The sequence below is a fragment of the Gymnoscopelus microlampas genome (assembly GCF_963454915.1).
Source record: "Gymnoscopelus microlampas genome assembly, chromosome: 8".
Classification (NCBI taxonomy): domain Eukaryota; kingdom Metazoa; phylum Chordata; class Actinopteri; order Myctophiformes; family Myctophidae; genus Gymnoscopelus; species Gymnoscopelus microlampas.
Window position 1 is genome coordinate 29948909 of NC_139945.1, and position 20451 is coordinate 29969359.

Below are 20451 nucleotides of genomic sequence, written 5' to 3' on the forward strand. Positions count from 1 at the left end.
TATTATCATAATCAGTCCCATACCAGTGACCTCAAAGATCACAAAATATATTATGTTTTAACTAAACTTGAATAATGCAAAACTGATGCATTAACTCTATTGGAAATCTGATGAGGTAATGGTTTGGCCTACAAAAAGACGTTATCCCTGTGGCCCCCCATAGATAATATCTTGACCAATGTGTTTTTGTTGTGACTGTTCATTCTTTCTGCAGATTGTAGATGTCTTCATGGAGTACAACCTGATCCAGCAATGCACGTCGTTCCTGCTGGACGCTCTGAAGAACAACAGACCCATGGAGGGACCTCTCCAGACACGCCTGCTGGAAATGAACCTAGTCCATGCTCCACAGGTAAACAAATACACTTTTTAGCTGTGCCAACCGCTCTATATCTGACTTTGTCTGTGTGTCCGTGTGTCCGTGTGTCTGTCCGGCTGTGTGTCTGTCCCATAAACAAATATTGTTTATGGGACAATACGGGGCTCATCAAAGGCACCGCTTCCTTCACACAGGGTGTGATTTTTTTTTGTTGCTATTTGGTCAACCCATTTTGGGCGGGAACCCCTTTTGGGGTTCCTGTTGCTATGTACAGTATATAGTAACATACATTTGTTGTAATCTTTGAATAGATATTTGAAGTTTTTCAGAAAACTTAGGTCAGCATTTAGAAGGTGTTTTTAGAATCGGCCTCAGGTCTAAATCAGAGTCCTGCACGGGTCCAATTTTGAGAACCCTGGCCCGCCCCGCCTGTCAAATAGTGGACCCGCTGTCCGCCCGTTTACCCGTGATTACATGCAGAGTCAAATGTAAATAGCCTACAGACAGTCACTCAATTTAAAAGTGTTGAAAAAGATAGCAGCCTTCAACAATAGCGCTATATTCAGTGGTCAGGTTCGTTGAGAAGTCAAGTGAAGACAGAGGAGCGAGCTTTAGCCACACGCGCGAACGCGCATATACGCACTACACATATACGCACTACACATATACGCACTACACATATACGCACTACACATGTGTCGTTGTTTACATTGTCAGATGGTTTTAATTTCAAGGTTTAACAGGATGTTCAATGTGTTTTTGTGAGTTAACCCATTGAGACCTGAAGCCGATTCTACATGTCTCCTAAATCCCAACAGTATTCTGAAAAACGTATGTTTCTATATCAGTGGTGCTCAATCTTTTTCATGTCAAGGACCCCCAAAATTATATGTATTTGGCCGCGGACCCCCATCAAAATATTTTGTTCCAGGGACCCCCCAGAAGCAAAGATTTGAGTAAAAAATGTTCGGTTTAAAAATATATATATTCAAAGATTTGCACACATTTTCACGATTTTTCAAAAATAGCAGATCTACAAGCTCGTAGCACGGCACTCGGTGCCGCGCTACGAGCTTGTATATCTGCTATTTTTGAATAGCCCAAAGTGTAAAATAACGCTTTTTATCTCAAATCTAAAAATAACACAGTTCCAGGTCTTAATGGGTTAAGATAACTGACCGGCGTGCTCCGACAACAAGTGACGTTATTTGGGCGGAAACGGTGCTCTCTGATTTTCACAATAAAATGTTACCCACCCGCGTTTAGTTCAGTACCGCCCGTCCCCGTGAATTTATAAAAGTATATTTTTAACCCGTTTTCACCCGTCAATCGCGGGTACCCGACCCGTCGGGGATCCGCGGGTACCCCGCCCGTTGCAGGACTCTGGTCTAAATGTGTTGGATGAAATTACAAATAATTTTAGGCTGACATTGACATGCTCCCGGCAGCGCTGTTGTGCATTCACCTCCAATTTTAAGTGTTCACCCTATAATCTGATTCATGATTGACTTTCAGGAGCAAAATTAGGTTCTGTGCGCGTGTGTGAGAGAGAGGGCAGGATAGTGTTGTAAATGTTTTAATAACAACATCCCAATTTTTACAGGGCCCCAGCCACTAGTTAAATCTATTTTTGTCGTCATGTTTCACAGGTTGCAGATGCCATCCTTGGGAACCAGATGTTCACCCACTATGACCGCGCCCACGTGGCTCAGCTGTGCGAAAAAGCCGGCCTCCTCCAGAGGGCACTGGAGCACTACACCGACCTTTATGACATCAAGCGTGCCGTGGTCCACACGCACCTGCTCAACCCTGAGGTAAACGCCACCACCAGCCTAGTAATGATACAACAGTGACAACGTTAGGACACTTACTCATATTGGTTTTTGAACAATGACTATCAATTTTGCATTTGAAATGTATAGTAGCATTTTACTGGCTATATAAAAAAAATAGCAGATATACAAGCTCATAGCCGAGTTTTTTTGGCTATTTTTTAATAGCCAAAGAAATCTAAAAATGACACACAGATGTGTTCCCGGCCTTAATGGCTTAAAACATGAATATCACTATCGTCTCTTGACAAAACTCCTTGACTCCCTGTTTTCCATACCGGTCAATTCATACTGATTCATACATTTTAAAGATGGCAGACATCCCTTATGGTAAATTAACAGCTGCCTCCAAGTAAGGCAAGGCCATGTAACGTCCTGACTGCCCGTTTCCTATTCTGACCATTCAGTAAAACACGATTGCCGTTGAGTTGTCCCACTGACCATATTGCTTCTTTCCGCTCTGCTCCATCCAGTGGTTGGTGAATTTCTTTGGCTCCCTGTCAGTAGAGGACTCCCTGGAGTGTCTGAGGGCCATGCTGTCGGCAAACATCCGTCAAAATCTGCAGATCTGTGTCCAGGTGGCCTCCAAGTACCATGAACAGCTCTCCACTCAGTCCCTCACAGAACTCTTTGAGTCTTTTAAAAGCTTTGAGGGTAAGCTCTGAGGGCACACACTTTTCATATTGAATATATATCATATTTATACATACAAATGGTTGATAGATAAGTGGATAGACGGATGGTGAGATAGACGGATAAATAGTCAGCCGCCAATTTACGCTTAACCCTCCTGTGTGTGTGTGTGTGTGTGTGTGTGTGTGCTTATTTTTGTTTTCGTTCCCTTTGCTCAACTCATTTGCTTGCTTGATGCTTCCAGGTCTGTTTTACTTCCTGGGTTCTATCGTAAACTTCAGCCAGGACCCAGAGGTTCACTTCAAGTACATCCAGGCTGCCTGCAAGACGGGACAGATCAAAGAAGTGGAGAGGATCTGTCGTGAGAGCAACTGCTACGACCCGGAACGTGTCAAGAATTTCCTCAAGGTGACGAATAGATCATTATACCGTATACATTAGGGGTGGAAAATAAAATCGATTCATAGATTAATCGCGATTCTGACATGGACGATTATGAATCGATTCATAAATGTCAATCATTATTAAAAAATAATAATATATATACCGGTATATTTTTTTATTTTTACATTTTTTGGGGGGGAGATTTTCTTTTTATCATAACGCTAATTGCACAGAGCAGAAGCCATATTTTGGTTGGTTATCAGAATATTGAGAAGCCTTTGTTATTATAAGTCTCTATTATTTTACAAAAAAGGACTTGTTTATTTTCCTGTTGGTTTTCTGCAATTGTTGTTGTTGGCAAATATAACCTTGCAGCTGACAGTGACACATCTTTTCCATTAGTTTTTATTATCAATAAAAGATAATGGAAGTAAATAAATCGCAATGCATCGCAAATCTCAATAATCGCAATATAATCGAATCGTAGCCCCCTGAATCGGAATCGAATTGAATCGTCAGGTACCTAGTGATTTCCGCCCCTAGTATACATATAAAAGAAAAAGAAAAAACCTTGTTCTATGGCTTCTAAGAAGGAAGGTCTGGAATGTATTTAATGAATGAAGTTGTAAGAACCCTTCATGTTGACTCTGTGAAAGAACAGGGTTGTTAGTCAGACAATTCAAGTCCAACCATGGGGAAAACACCCCTCCATCACGGGTGAATAGAAGTGTTTTCACTAGCCAGCATGAATGCTTTTTATTTAATTTTTTAAAATGGACTAATATCATGATTTATTCTTTCATTCTTTAAAAAAAAAATGTTTTACAGGAAGCCAAGCTGACTGACCAGCTGCCTCTGATCATTGTGTGCGATCGCTTTGACTTTGTCCACGACCTGGTGCTGTACCTTTACCGCAACAGCCTGCAGAAGTACATCGAGATTTACGTGCAGAAGGTACGTGAAGCTCTTAGGTGTAGACATGGATAGGATTATTCTTGTATGCTTTTTTTCCTGTTCCATCACTGAAAATAATATACTTCTTATAAGATAATTTTAGTAAGTGTCCTCTTTTATGCGGTGCTTTCCCTGGGGGGAGCCTCATGACTGCCAATGACAGAAACAGGATCAACAAAACTATAAAAAGACGGGCTGAATAATTTCAGTTTCATCGTCAACTCTTTATAGGTCACTATTAAAAAAACTACGCTGCAGACTGCTCTGCATCCTATGTTTAGTATTGTTAATGATCTTAGAATTACATTCAGTCTGCATTACAACTGCAGATGCCTCTTTGTTCCGCTGAAAGGCTGTGTTTTTGTCTGTACTGTGTATCGTTGCTGCCTGTTTTGGGGATGGATTAATCCGTGAAAATAACATACAAGCAGAGTAGCAGCGCAACATGAATCACATAATACAAACAGTCAACACCTGAACTCTACACCTAAGCAATAAAATGACTAAGTCACTCAACAATGTTTTGGAGTGCAGTAATTAAGACTGCTGTTTGTCCCCAGGTGAACCCCAGCCGTCTGCCAGTGGTTATTGGAGGCCTGCTGGACGTGGATTGTGCCGAGGACGTGATTAAAAACCTGATCCTGGTGGTGAGGGGACAGTTCTCCACTGACGAGCTGGTAGCCGAAGTGGAGAAGAGAAACCGGTAAGGAGGAGGTTGATGAGCCGGCACAGCAAAACTCAGAACTGCATTGTCAGCATTTGCTAACTTCACAAAAATGTTTGTGCAAATAGTTTTTTTATTCATTTCAGGTCAGGTCAGATCTTTTATTGTCCCACAGAGACAATGAAGCAGGTTATAAAAATGCATAATAATACAGCATAGCATGAACCATATAAACAAATGCTATGGTAGTGATATTTGAGCATTTCTGTAAACGTACGTGGATATATTAGTATGTGGATTATGCTTCACAATATATATATATTTCTTTCTTGTGAAATGTTAATATTCAAGAAAAAGAGTCAGAAGGTCTGTGTGTGTTTGTGTTCCCCAGATTGAAGCTATTGCTTCCCTGGCTGGAAGCTCGCATTCACGAAGGCTGTGAGGAGCCTGCCACCCACAACGCCCTGGCCAAAATCTACATCGACAGCAACAACAACCCTGAGCGCTTCCTGAGGGAGAACCCGTTCTATGACAGCCGCGTGGTGGGCAAGTACTGCGAGAAGAGGGACCCCCACCTGGCCTGCGTGGCCTACGAGAGAGGACAGTGTGACCAGGAGCTCATTCATGTGAGTGGGGGGAGTGCAACATAACGTTGAACTGAGAGAATCCTTAGGAACGCTGGGTTTTCCTGTGCAGACGTGTTTCTGCTTTCACTTGTTTCAGTCTTAAAGGATTGAAGTTCAGCAGAAATTCAGGTGTTTTGAGACATTTCTGATGGGGGGGGGATTGTGTGAAACCGGGTGAATAACTACGATTGTGTTCCTGTGTTTTCTATAATCTATATACTTCAAATGTGGAAAAAATATTGAAAATTCACATAATTGCAACCCATACTGTATCTGTCGCACAAAGGGACTGGCAATGTTTTTGTTCTTACTGTTCAAGATAGTGTCTTCACTTTGCACTATTGTCCTCTAGTTCTCCAAGAAGACTAAATCATAGATTAAAAGTACAGCAGTATTAAATAATAATAATAAAGCAAAAATAGTAGGAGACCGAGACAATCGAAACATTTCCATCTCATATTTATTGCCAAACATGTTTCGACACAAACGGTTCTGTTTCTCCTCCTCACAGTCGTTAAATTATGGTGACATATATGTATCTAATTTGTTTTCCATTGTTTGTCATGGTGTAGGTTTGCAATGAGAACTCCCTGTTCAAGAGCCTGTCTCGCTACCTGGTGCGTCGCAAGGACCCGGAGCTGTGGGCCAGTGTGCTGCTGGAGACCAACCCTTACAGGAGACCTCTCATTGACCAGGTATGACCAAGGCACAGCATGCACCAATCTTGGTTATTTCACCAACCAAAGTATGAGCAGGTTTTGTTTTTTTGTAGTTGAACCTCCATAAGACTGTCTTGTTGTCACAATTTACATCACATGTTGTTTAATTCCTGAATGTGTGTGCATTGATGACCAGAAAAAAAATATATATATTCAGAATGCCACTTAAATCTCTACTTGTGGCTGTGGTATGTTTTCTCTTTTTCATGGTGACACCAATTCTTTTTTTTTCAATTAAGGCGACACAAATTCTATTCGTTTGTATTCTTAATAAACCTTTACTCCATGAACCTTTGGCTGCCATTTAGCTAATCTGCTCTTCATCTTTACTCCAGGTGGTGCAGACAGCCCTGTCGGAGACCCAGGACCCGGAGGAGGTCTCAGTCACGGTGAAGGCCTTCATGACCGCTGACCTGCCCAACGAGCTCATCGAACTCCTGGAGAAGATCGTCCTGGACAACTCTGTCTTCAGTGAGCACAGGTGAGGGTGTCTGCATGCAGATGAACTAGGATTTGACTGTATTAAAATAAGATATTTTCTGGAATATGGGCCGGTGCCCATTTGATTCAGTATGTCAATGAGTCTACAGTGACCGAGAGGGTGTCAGTTCTAAGTGAAATCAGTCCATCCTGTTTCTCTCAGAAACCTCCAGAACCTGCTGATTCTGACGGCCATCAAGGCGGACCGGACCCGCGTCATGGAGTACATCAACAGGCTGGACAACTACGACGCCCCAGACATCGCCAACATTGCCATCAGCAACGAGCTCTTCGAGGAGGCCTTCGCCATCTTCAGGAAGTTCGACGTCAACACCTCCGCCGTGCAGGTCAGTGCACAGTGTGGTTGGCTCGTTGTAGCCGTTTCTTAAAGGCATTGTAGGGAACATTAAGCCTAAATTTAAAAAATATTTATATATATATTTTTTGCATTTTTTCCCCTCTATCAGCCACTATATAATGATGCTGGGGTGTTTTCCTTCATTGAAACACAGGCCTCTTTCTGAAAACCCTATTTTCCCTATTGTTGTTGTTTTTGTTATATTTGTCCGGTACGTAAGGAAGTCTATGGAAGTCTATGGAGGCATCACCGAGAAACGAACTGCACAAACAATAACAATGAAGGGAAAATAGGGTTTTCAGAAAGAGTACTGTGTTTCAATGAAGGAAAACACCCCAGCATCATTATATAGTGGCTGATAGAGGGGAAAAAATGCAAAAAATATATATATAAATATTTTTTAAATTTAGGCTTAATGTTCCCTACAATGCCTTTAAGCTAGTAGTCTATGAACGATGAGACTATTGACCTAGACATTGATTTTGAGTGGCTACACATTTGTTACTGTGATGGAGTCTTAGCTAAGTCGTTCTTCTCCGTCTCATTAACCTATTCAATCCGGGGACGCATCTCTGTCATTTTTAGATTTCTTTGGCTATTCAGAAATAGCAGATCTACGAGCTCATAGCGCGGCACCGAATGCCGCACTATGAGCTTGTAGATCTGCTATTTTTGAAAATGTTTGCATATCTTTGAATATATATGTTTTAAAGCGAACATTTGTAACTCAAATCTTTGCTTCTGGGGAGTCCCTGAAACAAAATATCTTCCAAATGTTCGCTTTAAAAAAGATATGTTTAAAGATTTGCACAAATTTGTTCGAATGTTCGAATCCGACCCCCATCTTACCTTGCATATCTCTCTAAACTGACCTAAATCTGAAATGAAGCATAAACTAGACGCGTCGCAATTCAGGGCAATTGCAGAGTGTGGTTGCGCCGACGCGAGTCGCGGATCGCTGCCGTCGGGACTCGAGGAATACGCTGGGAGGAATACCATCAGAGGCTGCGCCAATTACATTGTCACATAACTCCTGAGATCACTTGCGTTTAATTTTGAGAGGATTGATCCCCCCAACATAAGGTTTTTGCATCAAACGGTTACAGTTTGAGCATTTGTGGCGCCCCCTATGGATCAAAGTGGAAATGCTTTTGGGGATTTGTTGAGTAAACCACCCTTGACATGTGATTCAAATTTGGGATTGACTGGACGTTTCGTTCGTGATTTGTGGCCTTTTTTGTAAAACGGGCCCCTTCCGCTAACTTTGGAAGCCATTTACGGACGAACGGTATGGACTATCAAAATTCTGTTTCGGTCCAGATTATCGCATGGGTCCAGAGATCATGTGTACCAATTTTTGTGAAATTTGGACAAAATATATGGGAGGAGGAGCTAAAAGTGTGTTTTGAAGAAAATTCAAAATGGCGGAAAATATATCCATACGCAAATGGGCGTGGCCTATATGGAAAGTTGCGTAATGACCCAAGGAATCCAGGGAAAAAGAAATTTTGATTTTACGACCTACGGTTCAAAAGTTATAGGCCAAAACGTAAAGGGGGCTGTTATAGCGCCACCATCCAATTAAAAATAATTAAGCCAATCGGCCTGATTGGCTTAATTATTTTTATAATAATTTCGGACAATATTATGAACCTTTCCTCCAAATCTAGTAACTCTAGCTCTTACGGTTTCTGAGAAAAAAATACTTGAATTTGAGTTTTTTCACTTTTACATTAAAGTGGATGGGGAAATTTAATGCACTAATAAATCAATATCAATTAAACTATTTAACCAATCTCTTAGCCCTATACACGCGCACGATTCCCGATTTAGACGGTCATTTTGATATATGGCACAACATTAGGGGATAAAAACTGTGGGAGGAGATGCGCTGTAAAGTATTGTTTATCTATAAAGAAATAAAGAAATAAAGTGTATAGAGTACTATAGTCTGGTTGCCCTGTTGGGCAACCACACTAATAAAGTGTGAAGATAACTATAGTCTGGTTGCCCTGTTGGGCAACCACACTAAAAAAAGGCCACAAAATAAATCTCAATAAAATTCAATCTTTAACAAGCCCAAGGCACTTCACTTCAGGCTAAAGGGGTTCTAATGGGTTCACATCTTATTTTTTTTCTTAAATATACACATTGTACACATTCTATGTATGTGGATCACAAACCAGCTGGTGAACATTCCGTGTTTTATATTCAGGTTCTTATTGAGCATATCGGTAACCTGGACCGGGCCTACGAGTTTGCGGAGCGATGCAACGAGCCTCCAGTGTGGAGCCAGCTGGCCAAGGCTCAGCTGCAGAAGGGCCTGGTGAAGGAGGCCATTGATTCTTATATCAAGGCCGATGACCCCTCAGCGTACATGGAGGTGGGACAGGCTGCTGCCCAGAGCGGTAAGAGGATCTCTGTTAAATCATCAAGACATTTGACCATCTCCAATGTAGCAAATAAACACATGAATGTATCGTTTTATCCATTCATTTATTTATAAGAATTGCTCCAAATCCATGTGTGCATGATAGTAAGCCATTGAAATCCGGGGACGCATCTCTGTCATTTTTAGATTTCTTTGGCTATTCCAAAATATGAGCTTGTAGAAATGCTATTTTGGAAAAATCGTGAAAATCTTTACAAATCTTTGTGTGTGTGTTTGTGTGTATATTCTTTTTTTAAAGCAAACATTTGTAACTCAAAACTTTGCTTCTGGGGGTCCCCGGAACAAAATATTTCACAAATGTCCACTTTAAAAAATATATATTTAAAGATTTGCCCGAATTCTCAAGATTTTTCAAAAATAGCAGATATACAAGCTGGCTTGTATATCTGCTATTTTTTTTAATATCCTAAATGACAGATGCGTTCCCGAATTAAATGGGTTAATTATCTTATTAACCCCATGAACCCTAGCATCCCTATTCTGGGCATGTTATAATAGATCTACAGTACCAAAAAAAGGAGAGGAACAAGTATAGACCCCTGGGGAACCCTGGTCAACAAAGTATATAGGGTTTAAGTGGTTCATGTAAAAAATATTTAATCACATTTGATATTGAAATTGTCAATGTGCTTGTGACATGTACTTTATCAACATCCATGCTGTACATAGGTAACTGGGAGGACTTGGTGAAGTTCCTCCAGATGGCTCGTAAGAAGGCCCGTGAGTCTTACGTGGAAACGGAGTTGATCTTCGCCCTCGCCAAGACCAACCGCCTGGCCGAGCTGGAGGAGTTTATCAACGGACCCAACAATGCCCACATCCAACAAGTAGGCTTTAAGTTGCACATTACGTAAATACACGGGTGCATAGCATGCACATTCGGATACACATACACTCAGTGGTGCAAAGTAACTAAGTAACTAAGTACATTTACTTAAGTACTGTACTTAACTCATTCTGTGCCACAAGACGTCAAAGACGTCACGTGGCCTGACGCCCTGAGCGCCAAGACGTCATGAAATGTTAGAACCCAAGATATGATGATTTGAAGATTTGCTGCTCCATCCACTCCTTGTTTAACCTATAACTTAAAAAGGCTGTATCTCGCTTCCTAAGCACTTTTTTTTTTACAATGAATTTTGGCTGTGGCACTCAGAGCCAAAATTCCAAAAATGAGCATGGCATTGAATGAGTTAAGTACAATTTTGAGGTATTTGTACTTTACTTGAGAATTCCCAATTTCCAGTACTTTTACTTCCACTACATCTCAGAGGCAAATATTGTACTTTTACTCCACTTTATTTGAACATTTTAGTTACTAGTTACTTTGTAGATTTTGATTATTATTACTTACATCATCGCGACGCATTGTGAGCTTGTGGATCTGCTATTTTCAAAAGATGTTTATACATTTGAAAGCTTGAAATGGGGACATTCTGCATAATGAGTACTTTTACTTTTGGTACTTTAAGTTCATTTTGATGGCAATACCTTTGTACTTTTTCTCAAGTAAATGTAGAATTCCGGAATTTGTACAACGTATTTCAATATAGCAGTATTGATACTTTCACTTAAGTAGAAAAAATATTTTTCCACCACTGACGTTACTTGAAAATAAAGTGCCTTCTTGCTGTCGTCATTGATCAACATCTCACTGTTCCTGTCTCACTCAACATTGCTTTCCTTCTTCCCTCTCTCTCAACCCCACCCGATTTAATTCCCTTTCTATCGCTGCTCTCTCTCTCTCGTTCCTCTCCTCCTCACTCAGGTGGGTGACCGTTGCTACGACGACAAGATGTACGACGCGGCGAAGCTGCTGTACAACAACGTGTCCAACTTTGGCCGTCTGGCCTCCACCCTGGTGCACCTGGGAGAGTACCAGGCCGCGGTGGATGGAGCCCGCAAGGCCAACAGCACCCGAACATGGAAGGAGGTCAGAGAGCCCACCATGGGTTATAGAACACGCTAACACAACTACATTTACATCCAGTTGAGATTTTATTGTTATGTTTTTTTTAAGGAAAAAAACAAAATTCAAAGTTGGTAGATATTAGAGTTCTCAACGGGCCTGAAAATGAAGGCCCGGCCCTCCAAAGGCTCAGCCCGAACAATTACCATGCTTTTAGGCCAAAAAAACAATAGTAAAAGTGTCATTATGTCTTACTTAATGTCCTCAAAGTCACACATCCAACAAGCATTGAACTGAGCAGATTGGTCCATTCCAGAGATAATGGCCAAAATATCTTGAAAACGGACACTTTCACCGATTTTTTTGATTGAGTTTTGGCCATTGTCGCCCGTTTTTCTTTAATAAAACGTGTTAGGAAGGTCGGACGGCGACAAAGTAGATACCTGAGTGAAGTTCACTTTGAGCTGCATCCAACACATCCACTATCATTTCCGTCGGCCGCTAGGGGCAATTGAAATGTCTTTTTTGGGGGTAATAGATTTGTTTCTTTTTCTTCATGGAACCCGAGGATCGGCCCAGCCCGGCTAATTAGCATAGATTTTGGGCCCAAAAACATCGGTTAGGGTCGGGTTCGGACAGAATTTGAGAACTCTAGTAGATATTTCATCAGCTGTGTCGTGTCGCAAAACATACTCATTATTTGACAGATGTATTACCATGTTGACCATGTGCCTCATGTGAGAATATTAGAATAATATTTTGCCGTTTCCGTTTAGCTTTTTTAATGCGATTCTTCGTCATTTGATACATACATTTGATTGAGTGAAACATAACTGTACACAGTGTAGTATTTATATCCATTTTCCAACTGACCTTTTTGAAAGAGAGAGAAGGAATTTCCCCACCTATGGTCCTTTTTTCCCTGATTGGAAAAAAGACTAAAAACATGAAACTTGTCAGGAAATGAGTTAAGACTTGTTTTGTATGTTCCCTTAGGTGTGTTTCGCCTGTGTGGAGGGGAAGGAGTTCCGCCTGGCCCAGATGTGTGGTCTACACATCGTGGTCCATGCTGATGAACTGGAGGAGCTCATCAACTACTACCAGGTACGTGGCTCAATTTCCCATCAGTCCAAAGAAATGTAAACTGTCCTGCTACTTAGCATGCATGGATTAAAGTTCTCAGTCGCCAAGACTGATTTCAGTCACTTGGATTCCATGGAAGCCAGCAAGTCTTCTATGGAAGCATGTTGCGCAGCGAAAACAGCCGATCTACAAGCTCTCAATGCGTCTGCGACGCATTGAGAGCTTGTAGAAAGGCTATTTTCGGTTATTTTAAGATTAGAGCATTTGAAGTGTTCAAACTAGCAATATGTTCAGAAGCATCTTCCATAATATCTTAATCGTCTCGGATATTTCATATAAAAGCAAAGGTTAAAGCCTGAATCTGTGATTTCTTCACATGGTTGGCAGTATGTAGAACAGCAGGAAAAATATTACTAAAGCATCCTAATTGTACATATTGTATTAATTGTTTAGGAATCGGCGCTAGTGTGTGTGTGTGGGATCCTTTCACACGGTTTCACAAATCGCACATTATGACATTTTCAGTCTTGAGATTTAAACTAGCTTTAATCCATGAGCATGTCCCTTCACCACAGTCACGGTAGCATGCACCATAGTAAATTGTTTGTGGTGGTGTTCTATATTTGTTTATAACATTTAAGTTACATTCATCAACACCAGGTGTGTTCCTTATTGTTTGTATTTTTGTCTGTCTGTATCTAAAGATATGTACCTAATGTTCATATGTGAGCAAGACGTTCACAAATCCACACCTAGTAACTTGTTACCCATAGCTACAGATTGCACAGGAAAGACCGTTGTTAGATGTGGTCGTCTTGTTGTTTTTAAAGGATGGTATTATTCAGGGCAGGACAAAACTGTCTTTAGAAGCTGGTGAATTTCAATGTTCACCAGCCAGTTTCTCTTATTCACCTGCTGAATTAGTACAAAAATAAGTAAACAACATGAAATGATTTGAGGGTTTAGGGTGTCTAGTAAAGTAAACCACTTAAGCAGACTAGCCAATGACAGGTGTTTATTTCCCTCCCTGGTTTTATGGAAGGACCACAGGAATATTGCATGGAGACTAGCACTTTGATCGTGGCAATTTAGTAAAGGTTGCGGGTACCGTGTGCTGTTGACAATCTATTCAAGTTCAAATGCAATGCATAGCTAGCTGTAAGCCGCTGTGAATGAAGGTGTAAATATCTGTGCTTGCAGGACCGTGGCTACTTTGAGGAGCTGATCACCATGTTGGAGGCCGCGCTGGGCCTGGAGCGCGCTCACATGGGCATGTTCACCGAGCTGGCCATCCTCTACTCCAAATTCAAACCCCAGAAGATGCGGGAGCACCTGGAACTCTTCTGGTCCCGCGTCAACATTCCAAAGGTAGGCGGAGGGGAAAACGATAATACATTAAAATTAAATTAAATTATTTGTGACTTCCTTTGAAAAAAACATGATCTAGTGATGTGCTTCACGCAGCACCATAGTCGACTCTTCACCCAATATTGCACATCATTGCCAACCAAATCATAAATTAGTTGGTCAATTAATGCAGTGGTTCTCACACTTTTTCTTGTCAAGGACCCCCAAAATGATATTTATTTGGCCACGGACCCCCGTCTCAAAATATTTAGTTCCAGAGACCCCCCAGAAGCAAAGATTTGAGTTACAAATGTTCGCTTTAGAAAAAAATATATTTTCAAAGGTTTACAAAAATGTTCACGATTTAAAAAAAATAGCAGATCTACAATCTCATAGTGCTGCACTCAGTGCCGCGCTATGAGCTTGTAGATCTGCTATTTTTGAATAGCCAAAGTATAAAAGGTTAAAATTGGTTTAAATCATTGTGATCCTACATTAACATACTTTGAGAACCAATGAATGAATGAACGTATACTTCTGTCTGTCAGGTTCTGCGGGCAGCAGAGCAGGCCCACCTGTGGGGGGAGCTGGTGTTCCTCTACGACAAGTACGAGGAGTACGACAACGCCATCATCACCATGATGAGCCATCCCGCAGACGCCTGGAAGGAGGGGCAGTTCAAAGACATTGTCACCAAGGTATTACAGCCTATTCGCTGCTATTGACCGAGGGATTATTGGAGTAATATGCTCATTTTGATCACACGTCCTTCACTTGACTTTACTTTAGGGCTGTCACGATTACAAATTTAAGTTGACGATTAATTATCGCTCAAATAATTGCGATTAACGATTTTTATTATGTGTTTGACGTTGAACACGTGAATAACATTTAGATTTCTGTTTGGCCTTGTAGGCTTCGTAATCAAAAATTGCACAGGGCAGATAAGACAAATAATTAAATATACAAATAAATTATTGACATATTTAATGATTTTATACATGGAAAAATAGCAGAAATAGCTGATCTACAAGCTTACAACGCGTCACAAAGTGACGCGTTGTAAGCTTATAGATCTGCTATTTCTGCTTTTTTAAAATATATTTCAAAGTGTATGAACGTATTTTTTAACATGAAAACGGTTATGACGATTATGCAAAAATAATTGTGATTATCTCAAATAATTGAGATTAGGCAATCGTCTAATCGCTAATTAATATAAGTACCAAATATTTAATGTATAACGCATGTAATAATTGTGACAGGCCTAGGACATATCTTCACTTGACTTTACTTGTATTTCTGCACGTGTTCGGTTCTGTCACTGCAGGTGGCAAACGTGGAGCTGTACTACAAGGCCGTCCAGTTTTACCTGGAGTTCAAGCCGTTGTTACTGAATGACCTGCTCATCGTGCTCTCCCCGAGGCTCGACCACACGCGCGCCGTCAACAACTTCAGCAAGGTACTTAAAGATGGAGTGCCATGATATTTTTCAACCCTAAAACCTGATCATAAGGTATTATTATTATGTAAGGATTTTTTTCAAAAAAAAAAGTGTACAGAAATTGTTAAAAAAAATGTTTTTATGTGGACACGCCTCCAGTTCATTAAGTATGCCTGGTTCTCACCTTAGCACCTCCTCCACCACCTTAGCACCACCCACCTGTCCTAGTCCCTCCTCCTCCTCATGCCCACACCTGTTGTGTTATGATAATGAGGGGGAGGGTATGTTTTTTGGGGGCTCTGTGATGTCACTAAAGGGCTGTTTCTCTATTGGCACGTTTGACCCTCAAGATTTCAGCCTCCAGGAAGAAACTCCAAATAATCAGAGAAGACATAAAACACCATAAAACCACCTCCGGGGGGCTTAATCAAGTTCTATCAACCTCATAGACACATGAAAAACAGAAAAAGTGCAAAAACATGGCACCACCTCTTTAAGATGGTGTTCCTTTTCTTCTGCCAATTAGTCTGGCTGTTAGTCTTCCACGATGTCTGAGTTGGAATCACTTTTGTCAGCCTACAATAAAGCATCAGTGTCTGTACCAGATGGATCATTAAAATGTAAAGACACTGTGTTCCACTCACATATGAGAGGAATGATTTACTTATTACAGTTGGCAATTGTACAACTCTAAGATATGGTACGGTAAAGTTTTATAATACATCTTGTTAGCTTTATGATAATTCAACTCATAACTAACTCCAAAATGTCTAACAATAACAGAAGTTGGTTGAATAGATGATAGTATTTTCTGTAGTTAATGTGTGGTTTATTACTTGTATGTTTAGTTATTGCTGACATGTCTCAATGAGACTCTCCTGGTTAAACAAAGTATTACATTGTGCCTTCCCTTTCCTTCTCTGCTTTTCTTTCTTGCTCTCTCTCTCTCCCTCTTTGTCTTTCTATCTCTCTTCAGGTTAAGCAGTTGTCCTTAGTCAAACCGTACTTGCGGTCAGTCCAGACTCACAACAACAAGTCCGTCAACGAAGCTCTCAACAACCTCTTCATCGGGGAGGAAGACTATGCTGTAAGATGTATACATATTCTTGCCACAACCTGACCCATGTCACATGCCATCTCTTTGTAGAAAGACTCAGAAGTTTTCTCATCTTTTGGGAGACCTGATAGTCGAATGGGCGTGTACCACATGGGCTTGCCTCACAGCAAGTTCACCATTTTGATTCCCGGCCAGCCGGGCCATTTTCCTGGTTGCCACTCACACACACTCTCTCCATGTTTCACATCTCTGTCAAACTGTCAAAAATACTGGTCTAAAAAAATTACTTGAAGAAAAAAAATCACACCCTGTGTGAAGGAAGCGGTGCCTTTGGGGCGGGGCTTAACTCATTTCAGTTCGTCCCTATTGGTGGTCTGAGTCCACTTACCAAATTTGTACTTGGTAGCATGCTGCAAACTGGAATAATGGCTGTTTAAAGCCCAGCCAATGGGCAGACAGAGGGGGCGGGGCTTAAGTAATTACAGTTTGTCCCTATTGGTGGTTTTAGTCCATGTCCAAAATTTGTACTCCGTAGCATGCTGCGAACTTGAGTTATGGCTGTTTGAAGGCCAGCCAATGGGAAGACAGAGGGGGCGGGGCTTGAGCAATTAATGCTCGGCCCGTATTGGTGGTCTAAGTCCACATACCAAATTTGGACTTGGTGGCATGCTGCAAACTGGAGTTATAGCTGTTTAAAATCCCGTGCTCATCCCGTGCTCATACGGTCGGACGTCCCTGGGGGTCCCTGGACCCCTCTTTGATAACCGGTGGCACGTGTGGCAAATGAGAGGAGAGATGGCATAGGCAATCTCCAAGTCTGTGTGTGTGTGTGTGCGTGTGTTTGTATGTGTTGCTTCTTTGCCGTGCTCATCCCGGGCTCATACACACAGACACACAGACAGACACACAGACAGACACACAGACACCGAGTCAAAGCCACGTATAGAGCGGTTGGCACTGCTAAAAATGTATTCTCATCTTTCATGCCATAAACTACCACGCAGAAGAGACAGGAAGGGTAGCTGGACAACTCGCATGTAAACGATTCAGCGAGTTGTGATTCGTCACTTCTGTTTTAGTTTTTTTTTTATACAGGACAAAACAAAACAATGTATTTGTCTCTCTTATCTCCTAATAACCCCCTCCTTTCTCCCCAGGCCCTGCGTACCTCAATCGACGCCTATGACAACTTTGACAACATCTCGCTGGCCCAGGGCCTGGAGAAGCACGAGTTGATTGAGTTTAGGAGGATCGCTGCCTACCTGTTCAAGGGCAACAACCGCTGGAAACAGAGTGTTGAGCTCTGCAAGAAGGACAAACTGTACAAGGTACTGAAACATAATGTCATGTTTGTTAACCCATTAAGACCTGAGGCGATTCTTTAAAAAAATCAAAATCATAACAGTTTTTGGAAAAAAAACGTACATTTTTTTTTTCAAGATTTTTCAAAAATAGCAGATATACAAGCTCATAGCGCGGCACTCGGTGCCGCGCTATGAGCTTGTATATCTGCTATTTTTGAATAGCCAAAGACATCTAAAGTGACACAGATGCGTTCCAGGTATCAATGGGTTAATATAATGAATCTATTGCACACATGCAAAGAGTACTGTCTGTGGGGGTGGTGCAGTTATTTGCTTAATGCCAACAAGATGCAGGATCAGACAGCTGTTATTACCAGTTTGGCTCTTTTTATTTATTATTATATTTATTTATTTCAGTTTTGTAACTCTGTATTACAACATGGTGGCTAACTTTAACCGTAACAAATCTGGACGCTTCTCTCTTTTTTAAGTAGTTCGATTTTATCGGATTGACCGATAAATCAGGCCAATATTAGCTTTTCTTTTTACAATATCTATATCGGTAGGATGCTCAAATGTCCGATTTCTTTATTTCTCCACAAATATTTGGTACTTTTTTCAAAATAGATCATTTTGTACATTGTTGATGTTGAGTATCAAGAGTAATTCAAAATATTTTACATGTATTTTGAATGCATAAAAATATTAAATGTAAAATACCGCAGGCAAAACTATATTGCAAATAGGCTCGCCTCGCAAATAGGGATGGGTATCGTTAGGATTTTTACGAGTCCGGTCCCGGTTCTGCTTATCGGATCCGGTTCCTATCGGTTCCATATTTCGGTTCCAAAATGGTAAAAAAATAAGAGGTAAAATGTTTATTTGATAGAGATGCACCGAATGGAAAATTCTTGGCCGAATACCGAATACAGGAAACACTTGGCCGAAGACCGAATAGCCGGAAATTATTAATTACAAAAATATATATATACATGTCTTTTTAAAGTTTTTTTGTACCATTGCTGCCATGGCTGTGCCTCTGTTGTAGAGCTACATGATTATGGCAAAACTTATCATAACTATAATGGGTCCATATTGAGATCAGTTATTTAAAACATATTTATTTATTGTGTAGAATTATTGATTTACTATTGTGTAGTAATAAAATACAATATACCTAAAAACATCACCCTGCCATATTCAAGAAATGAAAACAAATATTGAATAGCCTAGCAAAAGGCATTATAATGTCTGCAGTTGCATTATTGCACACAGCCAAAATGCATTAATAATATTAGGTCTGCCATCCCTTCCTTTTGAAGAAGTTACGTTCAGTTTCATTTTTGAAAGACACACACACACACACACACACACACACACACACACACACACACACACACACACAAGCGTTCACAGCTGCTGTTAATTATTTTGCCCTGCGTGAGCTCTTAACTAGCGCTGGTTTTCCAACTAATGTGGATTCTAGTTTTTAAAATGACAACAGCAAATCTTGGTTACAAGGTTTTCAGGGCAGACTATTCCTTCTCTTACTACTTCAGTTGAGACGGTGGTAAGTGAGGGGAGGGGGGGGCGGTGCGGGGAGGAATGTGGCTGGGCTGAGTGTGCCCGGAGGAGCAGCAGCTCTACTCCTCCATACAGAGAGACGCAACTGATGTATACTTCTCCATACAGTGGTGTTTCACCGGATTTGTGATTTTTGATCAGATTGTGCTGTTTGTGTAGGACTTCTAAACGCCTTTGTTTGAACGGCTTCTAGCGCGTCTAGGAACCGATATGCAGAACCGAAATTACATATTTTGTATGGGTACCCGGTACCGACCATTTCTTTATCGGTTTCTACTTGGAACCGTATTTCGGTACCCAACCCTACTCGCAAAATGAAAGGCACATGTCAAAACAATGGAATGAGATGCCTTTTAGGATACAGAATGTGCTACATTAATTATAGGGAATCTTGGGGAGAGAGAGAGAGAAAAATAATTGGTTAATATTGGCCTTCCTGTTCTCAAAACATCTGAATTGTTTCCATAATCTCTTATATGTTGTTTTCCCCTGTCACCAGGATGCCATGCAGTACGCGTCAGAGTCCAAGGACACGGAGCTGGCCGAGGAGCTGCTGGGTTGGTTCCTAGAGGAGGACAAGAAGGAGTGCTTTGCCGCCTGCCTCTTCACCTGCTACGACCTGCTGAGGCCCGACGTGGTGCTGGAGACGGCCTGGAGGCACAACCTCATGGACTTCTCCATGCCCTACTTTATCCAGGTCATGAGGGAGTACCTCAGCAAGGTGGGTTGGCCAAGGAAGGCCTTTAGTGGACGTGAAATCACACACAAACCGGTCTCGGATAAAGAAAGGGCAGTTGTGATCAACAAAACCAACTCTGTGGGAAGGTTTTCTGAGGATAGAAAGTGGTAACTTTTCACAACTTGGCACAGTTTAACCCATTCAATCCGGGAACGCATCTGTCATTTTAAGATTTTATTGGGATATTCTAAAATAGCAGATATACAAGCTCGGTGCCGCGCTATGAGCTTGTAGATTTGCTTTTTTTTTGTTTTAATAATGAAAATGTGTGCAAATATTAGATTTGTCTTTTTAAGCGGACATTTGTAACTCAAATCTTTGCTTCTGGGGGTCACTGGAACTAAATATTTTTTTTTACAAATGTTCGCTTTGAAAAATACATATTCCAAGATTTGCTCAAAATGTTCACGATTTTTCAAAAAATTGCAGATCTACAAGCTCAAGCTGTGAGCTTGTATATCTGCTATTTTTGAATAGCCAAAGAAATCTTAAAATGACACAAATGATGCTTTCCCGGTCTTAAAGGGTTAAAAGAAGAAATTTGGTTGGAGGAGATAACCCCA

At 41.0% G+C, this 20451-nt stretch overlaps 1 protein-coding gene across 3 annotated transcripts in view; it reads left to right on the plus strand.

The window, feature by feature from the left end:
* The window catches only part of LOC311051061 (clathrin heavy chain 1-like), a 45900-nt gene that overhangs the window by 16925 nt on the left and 8524 nt on the right, over window positions 1–20451 (plus strand). The window contains exons 11-30 of one of the 3 annotated variants that reach the window (XM_084065438.1): window positions 215–352; window positions 1969–2133; window positions 2625–2805; window positions 3029–3192; window positions 3997–4122; window positions 4683–4825; window positions 5178–5412; window positions 5985–6107; window positions 6467–6612; window positions 6775–6958; window positions 9185–9377; window positions 10091–10248; window positions 11190–11354; window positions 12327–12434; window positions 13614–13781; window positions 14309–14458; window positions 15091–15222; window positions 16181–16291; window positions 17419–17589; window positions 19649–19870. In XM_084065438.1, the coding sequence (XP_083921564.1) occupies window positions 215–352; window positions 1969–2133; window positions 2625–2805; window positions 3029–3192; window positions 3997–4122; window positions 4683–4825; window positions 5178–5412; window positions 5985–6107; window positions 6467–6612; window positions 6775–6958; window positions 9185–9377; window positions 10091–10248; window positions 11190–11354; window positions 12327–12434; window positions 13614–13781; window positions 14309–14458; window positions 15091–15222; window positions 16181–16291; window positions 17419–17589; window positions 19649–19870 (3183 nt within the window). Of the gene's footprint in view, window positions 1–214; window positions 353–1968; window positions 2134–2624; window positions 2806–3028; window positions 3193–3996; window positions 4123–4682; window positions 4826–5177; window positions 5413–5984; window positions 6108–6466; window positions 6613–6774; window positions 6959–9184; window positions 9378–10090; window positions 10249–11189; window positions 11355–12326; window positions 12435–13613; window positions 13782–14308; window positions 14459–15080; window positions 15223–16180; window positions 16292–17418; window positions 17590–19648; window positions 19871–20451 lie in introns of all 3 variants that reach the window. The other 2 variants (XM_084065436.1, XM_084065437.1) reach the window with 2 other exon arrangements.